Source organism: Ornithorhynchus anatinus, chromosome 2, assembly GCF_004115215.2.
Source record: "Ornithorhynchus anatinus isolate Pmale09 chromosome 2, mOrnAna1.pri.v4, whole genome shotgun sequence".
In the NCBI taxonomy this organism is placed as follows: domain Eukaryota; kingdom Metazoa; phylum Chordata; class Mammalia; order Monotremata; family Ornithorhynchidae; genus Ornithorhynchus; species Ornithorhynchus anatinus.
This window is the reverse complement of record NC_041729.1, coordinates 90,119,570-90,140,451: the sequence shown is the minus strand read 5'-3', so window position 1 is coordinate 90,140,451 and position 20,882 is coordinate 90,119,570. Positions and strand designations below refer to the sequence as shown.

Below are 20,882 nucleotides of genomic sequence, written 5' to 3'. Positions count from 1 at the left end.
TACCAAGATGTGGGAGACCATAACTGTGGGAGACCATAACCCACAGAATTTTGCTCTGCCCCAAGCTTCGGCCTTTTTTGGCATAGGACTATTCATCCCTAAAGTTACCCCCAGAGGTGGGAGGAGAGAATGTGGGGCTTGAGGTCTGTTAGCGTTACTGTCGAGACAGCGTTTGTTCAGCTCCAGTAAGACTACAGAGCAGGAGAAAGTGGGCTCCTGGCTTTACGAGTCGACAGCCATCAACTTTGAGGCGTTGCTGTTTCAGGTCCCCCAAGGTGCGATGGAAGGGAAATGTACTTGCGATTACCGAGGGACCTCTTGGGATGTAAAAGGGAAAGAAGATGTAGAGATGTCTTCAAAAAGCATTATCAGGCTCCCATTAAAAGTAGTTTAGCAAGAAACAGCTTGACTGAAAGCTTTTCCGGGGCTGGGGCTCTTTCTACAAACCTGTTCCCCTGGTCTAACTCCCTAAATATTATAGTATTTTTATTACATAAAGGGAGCTCAATCGATCACGGCTCAGTGGCTAGAGTAACGGCCTGGGAGTCAGAAAGTCATGGGTTCTAATCCTGGCTCTGCCACTTGTCTGCTGGATGACCTTGGGCAGGTCACTTCACTGAGCCTCAGTTACCTCATCTGTAAAATGGGGATTGAGACTGTTAGCCCCATGTGGGACAGGGATTGTGTCCAACCCGATTTGCTCGTATCCATCTCAGTGCTTTAGCACAGTGCCTGGCACAAAGTGAAGTGCTCAATGAATATTATGATTATTATTATCATTATTTTTAATCAATCAATCAATGGTATTTATTGAGCACTTAGTGTGTGCAGAGGACTGGACTAAGTGCTGGGAAGAATACAAGATAACCAAATTATAACACATTTATAGCCCACAAGGAGTTTACACTCTAGACAAACATTAAAATAAATAATGGATATGTACATAAATGCTGTGGTGCCGAGGGTGGGGTGAATCTCAGGTGCTTGAAAGGTACATATCCAAGTGCATAGGTGATGCAGAAGGGAGAGGGAATAAGGGAAATAAGGGCTTATTCTGGAAAGACCTCTTTTAAGGGAGATGCTTCTTGAAATCTATCAGGGAATTATTCTTGCCTTAAAGTTCATCTTTTTCCAGGACAAGGTGTCTGTATATATAGTGGTACTTTTATTTAAAAAAAAACAACACTACTGATGGGGAAGTGCATGTATGTCTGTGGCTGAAAAAGCCAACGCAGGACTCACAGTCTCAGCCACATTTTCAGGTAAAAAACTGTCTGTCCCTTGTGTGCTGTCAAGCTTACAGTTCACCGGGCCTGTTGCTCTCATTCTCTACCAAACTGTTTCCTTGAAGAGATGCTTTTCTTGAAAGAAATTCATTCATCCTTTAATTTTACAATAAATGTTTTTTTCCTAAAACAGAATCTACTTTCCACAGACCCTTCTTCCCTAAGGAAAAAGGTGTTCTACATTCTATGCCTTGGTAAAGTTGCCCTTTTTTAGTTCTCATCTGCCAGACTACGTCTGTTTCTCTGTGCCCCATTCTTCAAACGTCTGTGTGGCATGTGGGGTGGTTTGACATGTGGCAGGTGTTTGTAGTTTCCTTTCTCAAGGTCACAGGTGACTCTGTCTCATACCGGAAAAAACCACAACCTCTGGGCCTCTTTCTCCCACCCTAACCCTCAGGTCCCTTTTTCCCTCCCAAGGCCACTGCTACTTACTACTTATTTGTCACACCGTCACCCTAGCTTTCTGAGCTGCGGGAGTCTCTACCCCAAGCAACCTGAAGCAACCCCCCGCCAACTTCTGAGGATACACACCGGCTTATCCGACAGTCCACCACTCTCCTCTCCTTCGAAACCCTCCAAAAAATCACATTCCCTCCTCCCTAAACTCACATTTCCCCTATCCACCCTCCCCATTGCTTTGACTCTACACTTGGCTGTGGAGCCCTTAAGCACTCCGGTATTCACCCCACCCCCACATCACTTCTGAATATATGCTTATTCTCTACTATTTCCCCTATCTGTAATTTATTTTAAAGTCCGTCTCCCCCTAGGCATCTATAAGAACTTTGTGGCAAGGATAGCATTTACCGACTCTGTAGTATTGTGTGCTCCCAATCAGTACAGTACTCTGCAGAAGGGAAGCACTCAATAAATACCACTGAATGATTGTTTACAATTTTTTAGTTGGAATGACACTTTGTTCTTAACTACCTGAGATGTTTGGTTTTGAGGGTAGGGAAGGTCCGTACCAACTCTATTGAACTGTATTCTCCCAAGTGCTTAGTTCAGTGCTCTGCACACAGCATGTGCTTAATAAATACTTTGATTGATTGCCCCAGAACCCAGAGATTATCCCATCCCCAATGCCCATCACTTCCTCACACTTTCCATCTCATGTTCTTCCATCAGCCACCTTGGCAACCATGCCTATATCAGTTAATTTATTCCTTTTTTCTTTAATGATTTGCTAAGCACTTACTGAGTGCCAAACACTGTACTAAGTAATGGGGTACAAACAAACAAATCAGATTGGACACAGTCCACATTCCAAATGGGGCACACAGTCTTACAGGTGAGGCAACTATGGCACAGACAAGTTAACTGACTAGTCCAGGTTCCCACAGCAGACGTGGCAGAGCTGGGATTAGAACCCAGGTCCTTTGACTCCCAGGCCCATGCTCTAGCTACTGGGCCACACTGCTTCTTCCCTCTATTCATGTGTTATTTGCATCAATATGAATTAACCTTCTCATCACGTCTGGCCTGCAGGATTCTCAAGGGAAAAGATCATGTGAATCTTATGCATGTTCCCCGAACATGCTCCTTGAGAAGCAGAATGGCCTAATGGCAGGAGCATGGGCCTGGGAGTCAGAGAACCTGGGTTCTAATCCTGGCTCTGTCACTTGTCTGCTGCCTCAGTTCCCCCATCTGTAAAAATGAGGATTCAATACCTGTTCTCTCACCTCAGACTGTGAGCCCCATGTGGGATCTGATTATTTTGTATTTATTCATTCATTCATTCAATCATATTTATGGAGCACTTACAGTGTGCAGAGCACAGTACTAAGCGATTGGAGAAAGTACAATTTGGCAACAAATAGAGACAATTCCTAGCCAACAACGGGATGTATCTACCCCAGTGTTTAGTACAGTTCTTGGAACATAGAAAGCATTTAACAAATGCTACTTAATACAGTGCCTGCTCAAAGTCAGAACTCAGTAAATATGGCTGATGACTTTACAGAGGATCCTGTTTAAAATTCATGGCAGCCAATCTTAATAACATTCAGGGCTACTCTTAGTTAAAACGAGAGGTGACTTGGAGGTGTCCCTCTTCAGACAAACTGTCTTCAGCTTGAGAAGAGAGGCTGGATCTTCATCGTACTCCATAAATCCCTGTTTTACCCAGGGCAAGTCATGCATACAGTGGATGATTAAATATTTGTAGATGATGATGATATGATGGCAATCTGCCAGTGTGGAAGACACAGCATATAAGAAACAGGTCAAGTGGCATTTCTATTAAAGAATTCCCTTCACCCGTGACAGCAGTATCTTGCAGAAGCAATTAGTTGTGTGAAAATACCATTATGACATTATGGAAGAACCCACCCAATTTTTTTTTTAATGGTACTTGTTAAGCACTTACTGTGTGCCAGGAACTGTACTAAGGGCTGGGGTAGGTACAAGCTAATCAAGTTGGACACAGTACATGTGCCACATGGGGCTCACAGTCTTAATCTGTATTTTACAGATGTGGTAACTGAGGCGCAGAGAAGTTAAGTGAGTTTTTTATGGTAACTGTTAAGCGCTTACTAGGTGTCAGGCACTGTTCTAAGCTCTGGACAGACATAAACTAATGAGGTTGGACACAGTCCCTGTCCCACAGGGGGCTCAGTCTTAATCTCCATTTTACAGATGAGGTAACTGAGGCATAGTGGAGTGAAGTGACTTGCCCAAGGTCACACAGAAGGCAAGTGGCAGAGCTGGGATTAGAACCAAGAGTGAGCGCTCAATAAATACTATTGAATGAATTGAATGAACCAAGATCCTTCTGATTCTCAGTCCAGTGCTATGATGTTTCACTAGGCCATGTGGAATTCTGTAATTCAGAATTTCATGCTGAATTCATCGGAATAACTGGCCACAGGTGTGAAGCAGCACCTGCACCACTTAAAAGTCAAACAGGAGCACTACCAATGGTCCGACTATTGAAATCTTCCCAATTATTACAAGTGTAAGGGCAGTCAAAGTTTTCTAAATGTTTTGGGGGGCTGTTGACCTGTGAGTAAGCTCGAGGAAATCTCTGATCCCCAGCTGGATCTGGGAGGGTCCTCCCCTTACATTCAGCAGTTCTGCAGCAAAGCCCTTTGAAAGAGGGGGCCTAGATCTCACATTCAAGACCAAAAAAAGTGGCCTTGGCTGGCACATGCAGAGAAAAGAAGAGCCAAGCAGGTGACCTGGATCAGCTGGACAAAACCCAGCTGGCTTGGGTACTACTAGCAGACCAAGTAGTATGGAGTTGAGGAGGTAGAGCACAGGCCTGGGAGTCAGAAGGACCTGGGTTTGAATCCCAGCTCTGCCACTTGTCTGCTGTGTGATTTTGGGCAAGTCACTTCACTGTGCCTCAGTTACCTCAGTTGTAAAATAGGAATTAAGACTGTGAGCCTTTTGCGGGACAGGGACTGTGTCCAACCTGATTTGCCTTATATCTACCCCAGAGTTTAGAACGGTGGTTGACACATAATAAGCGCATAACAAACACCATTATTATCAAGAATATTATTAATGTAATCATTATCATCATTATCATTAATAGTAACAAAGAACAATATATCTTTTCCATTTGGCTGTATCACCCATTAAATGGGGCATCAAACAATTTAACATGAGATTTATACAGTCAAAGAAATAATAATAATAATTGTTGTACTTGGTAAGTGCTTACTGTGTGCCAGGCACTGTACTAAGCTGGGGTGGACTTAAGTTCCTTATGGGGCTCCCACTTTCAATCCCCATTTTACAGATGATGTAACTGAGGCACAGAGAAGTGAAATGACTTGCCTACGGTCACAGAGCCGACAGGTGGTGGAGCCAGAATTAAAACCCATGACCATCTGACTTCCATGCCCGGGCTCTATCCATTAAGCCGTGCAGAAATGCAAAGACTGGTTTTCTGGAGTGGCGACCGTTCAGCGGACTGCAGTGTTGCAGACGCAGTCAGGGTTGTTTGACCATGCAGAGGGCCAGAACTGCAATCTTTTTTTTTCAGTATTTGGTGTTTGGACAGGCCAGAACCTAAAAATCCAGTCTTATTAGGGCTCTTTGAAACAGGGCCTATGTCAATATGTATTGGGGATTTTGCTATCATAAAGTGGCTCATAGTTTGTGCTAAGACACAGGGACCAGATAAAATAAAAACGATCAGACATGAGCTCTGCCTTCAGAGAGCAAAAATCTAAAATGGAGGTGGGGACGGGAGAGAGTTCAAAAGCAGTAAAAGTCTGACTCTCAGAACCTGATAGTGAAATCATGATTAAGGAAGTTCCGAAAACAACTCCATCAGTCTCTCTAGGGCCCCTCTGCATCCCTGGCTTCAAATGCCCAAGTTACCCCTGTAGATTGTAAACTAATCGTGGGCAGGGAACGTGTCTACCCAAACTGTTGTATTACACTCTCTCAAGTGCTTAGTATGATGCTCTGCTACACAGTAAGTACTCAATAAATACGATTGCTCCCTTTATTCATTCCCCCCACTAGTCCCACAGTACTTATATACATATCTGTAATTTCTTTTTTTATACTACTGCCTTCCCCTCTAGACTGTAAACTTGTGGGCAGGGAATGTCTGTTTATTGTTCTGTTGTACTCTTCCAAGGGCTTAGTACAGTGCTCTGCACACAGTAAGTACTCAAATTCGATTGATGGGTGGATTGAATGATCCCAATTTTCAACACAATTTAAGAGGGGGTGCTCCTCCGTGTTATCCCTCTGGAGGAGGAGGAGGCCTACCTCATTTGCTCCTGGAAAGTCTGGAGAGTGATGGTGGTGGTGGGGTGTGTGTGTCGGGGGAGAAGACACACCAAATCTCGACCTCTGGTGGCCAGGCAATCCGGGATTTCATGATCACATCTCTACATCCCCTTTCCCGGGTCAATATCCTTCTGCCATTTTTCCAGGGACAGGTAGGTAAACTGTATTGTCAACAGCTGCTGAGGGACACTGGATAAGTATCAGGTATCAGGGTGGGAAACCAGGTAGGGTATGGTCCTTGAATTCTCCTGAGCATAAAGGGGAGGGTTAGGTTTGATATTCTGTCCTTTCTGAATCCCATAAGGCAATAATTGAGAGTCAGCTACATTAAAAGTTTCCCTTACTTAAATGATAGTACCAGTGCTTATTTAGAAAATAGAATTCAACTTAATTAGGTATTGCTTTATGTTTTTTCTGACATGTCCCAAAAAATCAATTTTCATGCCTGCCAGGAAAAATAACGGAAAAAAAATATACTTAACTGCATTTTTGCCAAAAATCCTAGGAAACAATTTCGAAGTCAGTGATCTTTAGGACAACTGAAAACACAGGATTCCTAACTTGGTTGTTTTGGAAAAAGTGGGATTGTAAGTCCTGAAGGAAAATTATTTTCAATTATGCATTATTTTCTGAAAAAGAATAATTTGATAAGTCTCCACAAAGTGTAACATGCTGTGCAAAATACTGAATTAGATTCTTTCCGGCTAGGCATGAGGCACCACTAGGCACCACTAGGAGGGAAATGACTTAGAAGAGTTTATTGCACTGACCTAACCTTTGTACACCAAGCTACGCTGTACACCAATAACATTCAGGCAATCTGAAAGCTGCATCCCATTTGCATCTCAGTTTGCATTTGCAAGAAGATAAATGAACAGGACCACAATATTGCTTTGCATTGCCACTTTCTTGATAAATGAAAACAAGTTGTTTTATGAGTTTCTGAGCAGTAAAACTTCGCAGGTTATCAGTTTTCTCCCCACCCTGTAATTACATTCAGGAAGTAGCTGGCTATGGGCTTGGTTTATGATTTTGGTAGGTCTCTTCAACCTGGGCTTCAGCAGATTGGCTGTCACTGGGATATGGAGATTCTAGACACCTCTCTGCCTTTATCTTAAGTTCCTACAAGGGAGCCTAGAAGGTAAACCTAAAGTAGAGAGAATGGGTAGGCTGGAAAAATACTTGTTTAATCAATCAAAGGTAATTATATATAGTGCTTACTATGTGCAGAGCAATGTAATAAACGCTTGGGAGAGTACAATACAACAGAGTTAGCAGACATGTTCCCTGCTCACAATATTTCCATCGAAAGCATCAATACTAGTTCAGCAATGTTACAAATGATCAGATTAACCTGTTCAACTGCTCCAAACAGATGCACACATTATTACTGTACTGACAAATCTAAAGCTTTACACACTTTTCTGTTCCCAAAGGACCAAAGCTGGAGTTGAAATGAATAGTTTTCTGAATGAGCTTAGGAAAAATGATCATCATTAATAATTTGAAAGCAATTTTTCAAAATTGCTTGACACAAGCTTCCATTATATAGTACAAAGTCCTCTCACTGCAAGGAGTTCTGGTGAGATTGATCAGAACTCTCTTTAGCAGCTGATGATTTTGACTTTGCAACTGTGTACAATTAGCACTATTCTAATTACCCAAGTGTTTTGCTATTTTAGGAAATTCTTATTTAGATGAAATTTCTTCATTATTTTTCTTCCTATTTTGACCTGGCAACGTGCGTGAGTGTTGAACAAATGCTAGCCACCTTTGAAAAAATGGCTGGCTCCCCCTTGTATGATCTAGTTATAGGTAGAAAAACTCCATTTGATTGAATAACTGGTCACTGACACTAGGCTGTAGGATCGATCATAATACTGTAAACTAGACTATAAACTCATTATGGTCAGGGAATGTGACTGCTGATTCTGTTATATAGTATGCTCCCAAGGGCTTAGTACAGTGCTCTGCACATAGTAAGCAGTCAATAAATGCCACTGATTGATTGAATAAATTAGAAGGGGTAAGAAGGTGAATTAACCATCACTGTAATGGAGAAGAACAGGAAATGATGGTAGAAATCGCCAATATCTGTGCTGAATCTGGCTTACTGACGTTGCTCAAATCTGACCAGTTTTCACTTTCAATTGTGACTTTTTTTTAAAAAAATGCATTATTTAAACCCACTAATGCTATATATCTCACTTATTGTCTGCAAGGGCTTCTATTCTTTGGAACTTTAACATTCCAGGTTAACTTTAATGAAAACGGATAGAGGTTTGGAATCTGCTGTGCTTAGGTTTCTGTACAGCTGCAGCCCTGAACATTAAAATAAGAGTGTATTTAAAAGGCAGAGTCTACTTGTTTTTAGCTGGGTTCCTAGTACAGTATAATAACTTCAAGGAAGAAATAGGAAAATGTTTTTAAAAAGAGCTTCCTTATGAATTCAGCAGCTAATTCCCTTTGATTTGCAAATAAGTTTTTACTGAAAGTAAACATCAGCACTCTCTTCCATTTGGACTTAACTATTAACTAACTTTTATACCTGTCCTTCAGGGTTCAGACAATGAACTTTTCCCTGATTAATCTGAGTCTGATATTACATTTACAGTTCTAGACTAAGCAGGTGCAGCTATTCATTCTCAAATTGCTGCTGCTCCAGGGATATCCCTCTCTCAGGGCAGTCCAAGCGAGGGAACCCTATTTCTTCTCCACCTCCCGAGTTGCTTGGGAATAGGCCCTTGATTTGCCTTTGCTCCTCCCATACACCTATAATAATAATAATGTTGGTATTTGTTAAGCGCTTACTATGTGCAGAGCACTTTTCTAAGTGCTGGGGTAGATACAGGGTGATCAGGTTGTCCCACGTGAGGCTCACAGTTAATCCTCATTTTACAGATGAGGTAACTGAGGCACAGAGAAGTTAAGTGACTTGCCCACAGTCACACAGCTGACAAGTGACAGAGTTGGGATTCGAACCCATGACTTCGGACTCTGAAGCCCAGGCTCTTTCCACTGAGCCACGTTGCTTCTCTATCTCCTATCCACCTATCTCATGGGACCCCCATCCCCTCACCCCACCACGGGTGGCACTGACGCGGACAAATCTCCTCTGGGGACCTGCTGGGGATGGGGCCACAGCGTGGCTTAGCGGAAAGAGCATGGGCTTGGGAGTCAGAAGTAGTGAGTTCTAATCCTGGCTCCGCCACTTGTCAGCTGTGTGACTTTGGGCAAGTCACTTAACTTCTCCGTGCCTCAGTTACCTCATCTGTAAAATGGGGAGTAAGACTGTGAGCCCCACGTGGGACAACCTGATAACCTTCTATCTGTCCCAGCACTTAGAACAGTGCTTGACACATAGTAAGCACTTAACAAATACTATTATTATTATCTAGTCTTCTTCCAGGGAGAATTCTATGACAAAGATTTTAAAGGTGAGGACGTACTTGTCCTCTGTGTCAAAGACAACGGTACAGGTGGTGAGACTCCCTACATATAGGTGAAAAGATTACCACAGAACCGGCAATCCCTGTGGTATAGTGCATACATACAGGCTGTGTTTGGCTCCACTAGCCCCTCTGCCTGGTATCGTTTCTGATTTTGACTCTTGGTTTCACATTCGTCCTGAGTTCCTGCTCTCAAGCCCAATTCCTTATTGCTTTAATCCAAACTAGTCGGTTGCCTACTGTTGTTCTTACCTAACGTATTGGAGATTTTTATTCTGAAAATTTTTAATGATTTTTCTGCCCTCTCAATGAACACTGTTCATGATTCCTGGGTAGTTTGGATTTCATATGCTCAGCAATTATGTGTGTGGAGTCAGAGAGGCTGTTGTGGCCCCTCAGTGCCCTGACCACCGCCTTGTAAGCCACAAATGAAAATGCTAGAAACATAGGGTGATAAGGGTATGGGTACTCCCTCCCCACCCCTAAAGAAGCAGCATGGGCCTGGGAATCAGAAGGACCTGAGTTCTAGTTTTGGTTCCGACACTCATCCGCTGTGTGACTGGGCAAATCACTTAACTTCTCCGTGCTTCACTTCCCTTATCTGTAAAATGGGGATTGAAAATGTGAACCCCATGTGGTACATGGACTGTGTCCAATCTGATTAGTTTGTATCTAACACAGCATCTAGTATAGTGCCTGGCACACAATAAGCGCTTAACAAATACCATAAAAAAAAAAAAAAACACAAACAAAAACAAACCCTTTGCGCAGAGTGCCCTAGCCAGCTGTTTCAGACATTTAATTCCTTCTTTAATCTCCCTGTCCTCCTGCCCTCTTAGCTCTTGCCCCTAATGACCTGGCCCTGGGCTTTATTGATAAAAATTGAAGCCATCAGACATAATCTCCCTAAAATCTCTCCTGTTCCTTTCCGCCCCTCCCCCACCCCCACCCTTCTGCCCCTTCTTCAACTCTCCCATCTTTCCCAGCAGTATCTGAAGCAGAGATCTCCTGCTTTCTCTCAAAATCCACCCCCTCCACCTGCACCTCCGATCCCATCCCTTCGCACCTTAGCAAAGCACTTGCCCCTCCCTTCTTCCCTCCTTGACCACCATGCTCAACTGTTCGCTCTCCAAGGGCTTCTTCCCCACCGCTTTCAAACATGCTCACGTCTAAGCAGCGCGGTACAGTGGAAAGAGCCCGGGCTTGGGGGTCAGAGGTCATGGGTTCGAATCCCAGCTCCGCCGCTTGCCAGCTGTGTGACTTGTGGGCAAGTCACTTCACTTCTCTGTGCCTTAGTTACCTCATCTGTAAAATGGGGATTACAGCCCCGCATGGGACAACCTGATCACCTTGTAACCCCCAGCGCTTAGAACAGTGCTGTGCACATAGTAAGCACTTAACAAATACCACCATTATTTATTCCTTATTCTAAAAAAAACCTCTCTTGACCACTCAGCTCCCTCCAGTTATCGCCCCATCTCTCTCCTACCATTCTCTTCCAAACTCCTTGAGCAAGTTCCCTAAATCCACTGTCTCCATTTCCTCTCCTCCAATTCTCTCCTTGACCCCATCCAACTTGGCTTCCACCTCCTTCCCTGCATGGAAACTGCCCTCTGTATGGTCACCTTCTTCTTGCAAAAGATATCAGACTCCACTCTACTCCATCCTAGTCCTCCTCAACCTCTCAGCTGCCTCTGACACACTACCATTCCCTTCTCCTGAAACATTATCCAACCTTGGCTTCACTGACAGTGCCCTCTCCTGGTTCTCCTCCTATCGCCCTGGCCAGTCATTCTCAGTCTCGTTCTAGGGCTCCTCAACTGTGGGAGTCTCTCAAGACTCAGTTCTTGGTCCCCTTCCATTCTCCACCTACACCCACTCCCTTGGAGAACTCATTTGCTCCTATGGCTTTGGCTACCATCTCTTTGTAGATGATTCCCAAATCTCCCTCTCCAGCCCTGACCTCTCTCCTTCTCAGCAAGTCTCACCTTTTCTTCTGCCTTCAGGATACCTCTATTTGGATGTCCTGCTGACACTTCAGACTGAATATGTCCCACCCAAATCCTGTCCTTCCCCTGTCTTTCCCGTAAATGCAGACATTACTATCCTCCCAGTTTCACAAGTCTGTAACGTTGGCATTATCCTCATCTCACTTGTTCAACCCACATATACTATCAATCTGTCACCAAATCCTGTTAATTGTATCTTCACAACCTCATAAAAATCTGTCCTTTCCTATTCATCTAAACTGCTACTATGCTGAGCCAAGCACTTATCATATCCCACCTTGACTACTGCATCAGCCTCCTCGCTCATCACCCTGCCTCCTGTCTCTTCCCATTCTAGTTTTACTTTACTCTGAAAAGATGTTCAGTTTACGTCTCCCCACTCCTCAAAAACCTCCAGTGGATGCCAACCCACCGCTGCATCGAAGAGCTACTTCTTACCGTTGGCGAAAAAGCACTCAATCCGTTTGCCCCCTCCTATCATACCTCATCCATTTCCTACAACTACCCAGTCAGCTCGCTACGCTTCTTGAACACCAACCCACTCACTTTACCGCAATCTCATTTATCAGTCAAACAATTGTATGCATTCAATGTTTCTTGGGTGCAGAGCACTGTACTGAGTGTTTGGGAGGGTACAGTACGACAGAGTTGGTGGACACTTTCCCTGTCCACAATGAGATTACAGTCTCATTTATCTTGACGTCGACCCCTTGCCCACAATTCCTGATTGCTTTAATCCAAACTAGTGGGGTGCCTACTGCCCACATCCTCTCTCTGGCCTGGAACTCCCTCCCACTGAAGACCACCACTCTCTTCACCTTCAAAGCCTTAATTAGATCACACCTCTCTTCCAAGAAGCCTTCCCTGACTAAGCCCACATCAGCCGTATTCTCTCTACCTTCTGTGTAGCCTATGCACTTGGATATTAACCCTTTAAGCACTTATGTACATATTCATAATTTATTTTAATATCTATCTCCTCTCAAAAGTGTAAATCCCTGCTGGGCAGAGGAACATGTCTACCAATTCTCTTGTACTGAATTGTCCCAAGTGCTCAGCACAGTTCTCCGCATGCAGTATGTGCTCAATAAATATCACTGATTGACAGCTCATACCCTGACCCCTAAGGAGACTCTATAACCTATAGAACAGCTGCAGACCAAATTTCTGAATATTAAAAAATAAAATCCATAATTAACTGTAATAATAAAATTAACATCTACAGCTTGTTTCAAACTCATCATATTCAAACTCGAGTGAACTGAACAATTCTGTTTGCTTGATCTACCTTTTTTTTACCATGTTGTAAACTTCATTCATGACCTCTTTCAACCTTCTTTTTTTTTTTTTAAATCAATCTTCATTCAAAAGTTGCTTCAGACGCCTGATCATCTCAGTTGTTTTTCTCTCTCTGCTTTCTCCAACTAAAGCTAAGCTGTCCTTTACTGGGCCTTGGTGACCTCAAAGAGCTAAGAGTTGAGAAGCAATGAGGTCTGATGGGTAGAGCACGGGCCTGGGAGTCAGGAGTGGCGGAGTTCTAATCCCGACTCCGAGACTTCTCTGCAGCGTGACTTTGGACAAGTCACTTAACTTCTTTGTGCCTCAGTTACCTCATCTCTGAAATAGGGTTTAAAGCTGTGAGCCTTTTGTAGGACCTAAACTGTGTCCAATCTGACTTTTATCTACCCCAGCGCTTAGTACAGAGTCTGGCACAAAATAAGAACTAAATACCATAAAAAAGTCACTCCAATTTATCACCTCATTATCAGCAGAATCAAGTATACTGTTGATAAAGTGAATTGAATTTGATGGAAGTCACTTTCAAAATAAGAGATATTGAGCCCCATTCTATGAAGGAATAAGGTGAATAAAATACACTTCCTTTTGCAAATAATCACCCATTTAAATAAATTACCTCTTTCAAGAAGATAATTAGGAGAAAAGCCATTAGTTGTTTCTATTTACCTTGAGCCCCATTTATAGAGCTATTTCAGGGGATTTATAAATCAACGAGTGAATAGTGTGCAAAAATTCCAGGATCCCATCTGAGAAGAGGTTTTTCTTTTTTTTCCTAACTAGTAAACAAGACGGTAAGCAACTAAACCCAGCTAAATATTTTTACATCTTATATAAGAGAAGTTTGAATATTATATCACACAGGAATGTAATATGTCCACATTTTTATGGCATTTGTGAAGTGCTTACTATGTGATAGGCACTGTTCTAACCCCGTTTGATAGACAAGATAACCGAGGCACAAAGAAATTGACTTGTCCAAGGAAACATAGCAGACAAGTGGCAGAGACAGAATTAGAACCCAGATCCTTTTGATTTCCAGGTATTCTATCCACTAGGCCACGCTGCTTCTTCAATATCTCACATCAACTGCTTGGCCAAATATTCACTGTTTAAAATTGCATCCATATAGTACAATAAATTAAAAACTTTCCTCCTCTAAGACTGTCCTTTAATCAATTAAAAAATCAGAATTAAATGAATAGATTATGTGGTCATCATTCAATCAAACGGTGACTACTCAAAGAGGGTCTCAAACATGATGTAAGTATGAAAAACTCCATATAGTATTTAAAACATTTGGGTATTGCTTAAAGCAGAAGAATATTGGGAACAACCTGAGTGGAAGTTTGCTAGTTATAGGATTAAGGACTTTTAGTTATATAAATCTGTTAAAAGCCTAACCCAAAAGACATTACCTAAACTAGTTAGGCATTGTGATTTGCTTTTAATTAATTCATAAGATCAGGAAACTGCTGTAAATGTTACTCCTGTTAATTCTCAGGGTTTCAGATAATATGCTCCTTATTTGATTAAAGCCCTTCAGCACTTAATGATCATGGGAATCTATAGTCTGCCTAGAGGAAAAAAAACTGTGCCAGGCTGCACTTTACTGAATCTTACGATGTACAAACAGAAAACAGAAATGCAAACACAGCTGCCACAGTAAAGCCTACAGGGATAAAAAAAAAAATACAAATTCAAAAGTATGCGAAATAATCCAACTACAGGAAAGAACATTATTCAAACATACCCCAGATCATTTTGGTCTCTGTTTCACTTAATTACCAACATTCTGCTTTTCCCTTTATATAATAAAATTTCCATATCATTATGACTACTTTTATATCAGCATGATTTAAAAAGGTAACTAAAATACACATTAAAGTCAAATTCCTTCGTGTTTGACTAGAGACTTGAGTAATTCCCAAAGTCAGTTTTTTCTGTCACCCAACAGCCAGAAGGCAATGTTGCTCAGATTCAGTAAATAATAGGTCTTATATATATTGACTGCAATATATATGATCAATTCTAAAATGAATAAAATGATAAAGAATACCCAATAACCCATGATAAGATGACGATGAAAGTATTCTACAGTATCTTGTTAAACCAAATAATTCTCATAAAATGGAGCACTAGAAAATCTGAAATCTTAATGAGTTAAAAAATAGAGTAAATTTAGGGAATTAAGACATATCTAATTTATGCTCTTTTAATGAACCCAGAGAGTGCTAGCAGTTTATATTCCAGACATGTCAATTTAGGGTTAGAGAATCTATATTACACACAACTATATATTGAAATGTCTGAAACACTTAAAATATTGAATAGCACTTTTCTTCTCTTTCTTCAACACCATCCTTAATATTGCAAATCTTTTAAAAAAACCTACATTCAAGTGCTATTGATATCTGTTTCATTCCCAGGGAGCAGTATGGCAAGAGAGCAGAATAACAAATACATCTCCCATCATTATGAAAAATCCACTGGAGATCCATAACACCCAAAACATCACATGTAGTCAGCTCCCTTTTCTCATCATAAATCAACCAGTCCAGACAATGGTGACAGTACCCAATACAACAATATTTCATTCAAAAAATGTTTCCATTAATTTGAATGCAAATGTGCACTTCCTCCTCCAAAGTCGAAAGCGACTTCCAATCCTAGAATAGCTCTCTTGGCCTTTTAGCGTATTGTTTCCAAAAAGTGGTAGGACAATTTAGAAGAGACATTATATTTCATTGCTGATGGAAAACAGTGGGAAAAGAGACCACTTGGTTTGAAGTTCAGAGAGCAATCGGATGGAAGAGTGTGTAGTTTCATAGAGGGTAGGATGGTTGTCTATAGAGACACCGGTCAGAGAATGGCATTTTCGAGTTTTATCTCAATTTTTAAAATGCATAAATAGAATACCTTACCGTTGGTAGTGTGACTGATGGCATTCGATTAAGTGGCTTTCCTACTGGGCTGAAACCCCCTGTGAAAAGACAAGGCTGTGAATTTTTGCTTGTTAGCCCTCTCCAGCGAATAACTTTTATTTTGAAAACATTATGTTAGCAGGATATGCTACACAAAGCACTGTGAAAACCTCTTCAACAGCAGCAAAGCCACGGCCATGCATCCTTCAGTCAGGAACAGCTGGATGGTTTATCTAACTAACAGCACTGACACCAGGCTAGCTAATCCAATACTTCCATTCAAATAGTTTAGAGCAATAGCCAAGCAGTGTCCACATGTTGCCTCGTGCTCAAAACTGGCATTATTATCTAGGCTTCCTGTCTTTCATTTCATTGAACAGTTGCATTTTGGACTTGCAGACACAAAAATTTTAGACAGAAATGATCACAAAGCCTCTGAAAGGAATTACTTCCTTATTTTATCAGAAAGAATAAGTCTATTCAGTATTTCTCTTTGATCATCTAACTTCCTACCACAACATATCTTGCTGTTTATTTTATTCAATCACCACAGTGTGCTTTGGAAAAAGAAGTACTTCTAATTCTTTCCTTTAGAAATGATTACATTGACTACTAAGCTCAGGCAAATCCTTTCATCATGTGTGAATTTATCTTTTTCTCGTTACTGGTGTCCTCTGTTGCATTTCTTTTTCAGAAAACAATAATTGAAGATAGGAGAATGAGTTGACTGTCACTTGTTGGAATTAGGGTTCAAGTTGTAGTCCAAGTTTCGAGTGAGTTGGGGTCTCATTTTACTCATATCTCCTCCAAGAGGCCTTCCCTAAGCCCTCTTTTCCTTTTCTTTAACTCCCTTCTGCATCGCCCTGACATGTTCCCTTTATTCATCCACCATCCCAGCCCCAGAGCACTTACGTACGTATCTGTGACTTATTTATATTAATGTCTGTCTCCCCCTCTAATAATAATAATAGCGATGGTATTTGTTAAGCATTTACTATGTGCCAAGCACTGTTCAAAGCACTGAGGTAGACAAAGTTAAGTTGTCGCAACCTTAATCCCCATTTTACAGATGAGGTAACTGAGGCCCAGAGAAGTTAAGTGACTTGCCCAAAGTCACACAGCTGATAAGTGGCGGAGTTGGGATTAGAACCCACAACCTCTGACTCCCTAGCCTGGGCTTTTTCCACTAAGCCACGCTGCTTCTCAGGGATGTGTCTATTTATTGTTATATTGTACTCTCCCTAGTGCTTAGTACAGTGCTCTGCACACAGTAAGTGCTCAATAAATGTGATTGACTGTCTGCCTGACTCTTCAATGTGTCCATCAAAAACTGAATTTTCATCTAGGACAGTTGGCATGACCACAGAAAACTCAGAACTGTGGGATCAGGTGGTGTTAAGAGATACAATGACAGGCAGTCATGTCAAATAAGGCATTCCAAGATCAACCATAAAACCATAAAAATCTCTCACTTCCAAAACCATGAAATTCACATATTAAAAGCAGTGTATGAGAACACTTTGTCAAAATAAAAATGAATGTTCATTCTTCATATACTTCATAAGTAGCAGGTTTACAGAGAATGAAGACACTAGGAATTATGAAAATAAATAAATACTATTGAGTGAATGAATTTCAATTTAAAGCTCCTAATTGGGACATCACATTTTTGGAAGCAATGGCTCTGGTTAAATATTAAGGCAAGAGAGGTGTTAAACTATGATAATTCTAGTTGAGGGGATGTCTAAGAAAATTGTGTACCTCAAAAGATGATCAAGGTAGAAGAAAACGGGCTCTGTGATTTTTTTCTAAAGGAAGAGAATTTTATTACTGCACTAAATATTGTTTTTTGTTTAAAGTATAGTTTCATAGTAATGAAACCTAGTAGATTTACCAGACTTTAGGAATCATCTGGGTTTTTACAAACCTATTGTCACACGCTTATAACTGCTGCAAAACAAAAAACAACTCCAAACACGACTCTTGCACATATAGACTTTAGTGCTTTAAAAAATATTCAAACACTTATCAATTCATTATCTTAAATGAATAGTTCTGGAAATTTGCCATTTCCAATTATTTTCATTTACAGTCAATAACTCATTAAAAATAAAATCAGAAAGGACAATTAATCCAAACACTGTCTAATAAAAGTTACATTTCAAAGGAAGTAAGTTAAAAGCAGCCTGACTTTGAAATGCTATTTATCTTAAATGTTTGTTCATACTTTTTTCTAAGAATGTATAGATGAGGGTAAGCTTCAGAAGGAAAAAAAAAAAACTTGACTGAAAATCTAGCTTTAGCATTACTTTTGAAGTAAAGTCCTTTGGAAAAACTAATTGAGATTTACATATGGTTGTACTTTTAACCTGTTACGACCACTTTCGAAAGCCAAAAAAGGTAAATTATTCTGACTTCTGAAAAATGGACTGAGATGCAGTTGTGAGGAAGGCTTCTGGAATTATTGCAGCACATAAATCAGGCTCACTAATGCATAGTTCAATACTAATTTGTAAGGGTTTTTAAAATGGAATTTGTTAAGCACTTACTCTGTGCCATGTACTGTACTTTGTTAAACTTAATTTTTAATACTGATCCTGGGAACAGTAGTAAAATATTTACCTTTCTATGGTATTTAAGTGCTTACTATGTGTCAGGCACAGTCCTAAGCACTGGATTAGATACAATATAAACAGGTTGGACACAGAACATGTCCCACGAGGGGCTCACAGTCTTAATCCCCATTTTACAGATGAGGTAACTGAGGCCCAGTGAAGCTAAGTGATATGCCCAAGGTCACAGAGCAGACAAGTGGCAGAGCCAGGATTAGAACCAGGCCTTCTGACTCCCAGATCTGTGCTCTTTTCACTAGGCCATGCTGCTTCTCAATTTCTCAAACTCTAAAGAGCAGAAGAAGTTTAAGGTTTGCTAGATGTATGGCAATGGAGTCTCTTGTGGGGAATGGTGACTGGTCTCAGTTCTGGGACGTCAGGATGGTGAACCTGCCCACAATAATTGATTATAGTCCCGTGGTGGTTTGCTCAGCCCCACCTACCTTCTCCCATGCCTGCCAGGCATGTTGCTGCTGGGGCAACATATTCAAAATGCACCAGAAGGCTTCCTACTTGCAGGATCCATTTATGACCAAAGTGGTCGCAGCATAATGCCGATGCTTTGCCGGAGCTCCATGACCCGGCAGGCCCTTGCCTCGGCAGCTGCTGCAGTCTTTGCCACCCACATTACCCCGCCATCATGATAATAATAATTGTGGTATTTAACAATCACATGTTCCCCCCTCCCTTCAAAGCCCTATTGACAGCTCACTTCCTCCAGGAGGCCTTCCTAGACTTACCCCCCTTTTCCTCAGGCCGCCTCCCTCACCTTGCCCTGACTTGCTCCCTTTGCTCTACCTTCACTCCCCACTCCAAAACACTTATGTATATATACATATCTATAATTCTATTTATTTATATTAAATGCCTGTTTTACTTGTTCTGATGTGTATATATACCTCTAATTCTATTTATTTATACTGATGTTATTGATGCCTGTTTACTAGTTTTGATGCCTGTCTCCCCCCTTCTAGACTGTGAGCCTGATGTGGGCAGGAATTGTCTCTATTTGTTGCTTAATACAGTGCTTGGCACACAGTAAGCGCTCAATAAATACGATTGAATGAATGAATACAGCAGGCAAGCGGCAGAGCTGTGATCAGAACCAGGTCCCCTGACTTTCAGGCTGGGGCTCGATTAGGCCATGTAACTCTGTTTCAGGATTCCTGCTGGGCCTGTATACTTCCAAGACTTTCCTAAATGCTTCTTCAGTCATAAACCTTCCCCACTTTTGGCATAGCACCAGCAAGCGGAACCAGGTTGAGAACCCAGGCCTCCTGATTCCCAGAGCAGTGCTCTTTCTTCTGACGGAGATCAGGTCTAGGAGTCAAGAGGCCTGGATACCAGGTTTAGTCTTAACCGTGGCTTGCTGTGAGACCTTGGGCAAGTCACTTAACTTCTCCATGCTTCAGTTACCTCATCTGTAAAATGGGGATTAAGACCGTAAGGCCCATGTGGGACATGCACTGTGTCCAACCTTATTAGCTTGTATCTATCCCAGCACTTATTTAGTACAGTGCCTTGGCACATAGTAAGCGCTTAACAAATACCATGAAAAAAAAAAGAACTTAGTCTATGGCAACAAAGACTTGGCTTCTTTGATTGTGCCACTGATCTGTACTGTAATTTAGAGCCAAAACTGTGAGGTACAGCTGTGTTCACTGTGGGATTCAGTTACATAAACATACTGACTAGTGAACAGGCTGAAACTCACCATTCTGAGTATAAATTACACTCACTCTTAGTTACAAGAATCAGACAATCCCCCAGGTGAGAAACTGAGATAAAACTGTGAACAACATTTACACCTCTTTATGGTCTGATCGGTCTCCCTTTCACAAACGGGTGGCATTTCCCTCCAAAAGACAGCTACATTCTTGTTCCACAGCTTCTAGATCAAGAACTGGAAATGACCTGTTTTAGGGGTCACCTGTTTTCTTACCAATCCTTATATGAACCCTGTGCTGACTGAGGTACTGAAACTGAAACGTTCCATCCCAACCATGCATTTAACCAGGTCTGGGTCACAGTGTCCTCATCAAAGCCTCTGGGCTGAAGAGATGATTGCCCCCAGAGACTAGGATCTAAGTGAGGGTGCCTTCTTTTAGAAGACAAGTAAGATTTATAGTTGGTTCAACTTTTCAAAGTTCTAAGAAATCCAAATGCTTATGGTGGAATTGCAACATCTATAGCAGTGATAGTATTTATTGAGTCCCTCACTTGAAGCACAGTGGACTCTGGCTTAAGGAGCATAGAATAAGTATTTTGGAAGACAATTTTCTTTTAGAAAATCCCTCTTTAAGCCCAAGCTACATGAAGCATAAACAAAGAGGTGGGGTATACACCATCTAATGCTAAATATATCCTAATACCTAATCAATTAATAGTATCTACTGAATGTGTACGGTGTGCAGAGCACCACATTAAGCACTTGAGAGAGTTCATCAAAGTATATAGACATGAAGGAGTTTACAATCTAGTGGAGGGACTGCCTCAGGCAGGGAGAACAAACTATTTTGGATTTGAATTACTAGTACTCCTTTTTTTTGGATTT

The 20,882-nt window shown here is 41.4% G+C and overlaps 1 protein-coding gene across 6 annotated transcripts in view; it reads right to left on the bottom strand.

Moving 5' to 3' along the window:
- Positions 1-20,882, bottom strand: part of AHI1 (Abelson helper integration site 1) — a 248,316-nt gene that overhangs the window by 55,344 nt on the left and 172,090 nt on the right. For 5 of the 6 annotated variants that reach the window (XR_003754689.2, XM_039911176.1, XM_029052155.2 and 2 more), the window contains one exon: positions 15,717-15,775. Coding sequence is in view for 5 of the 6 variants with exons in the window: in XM_039911176.1 (XP_039767110.1) it covers positions 15,717-15,775 (59 nt within the window). In the remaining variant the exon portion in view is untranslated. Of the gene's footprint in view, positions 1-14,385; positions 14,465-15,716; positions 15,776-20,882 lie in introns of those variants that run through there. The other variant, XM_029052174.2, reaches the window with a different exon arrangement.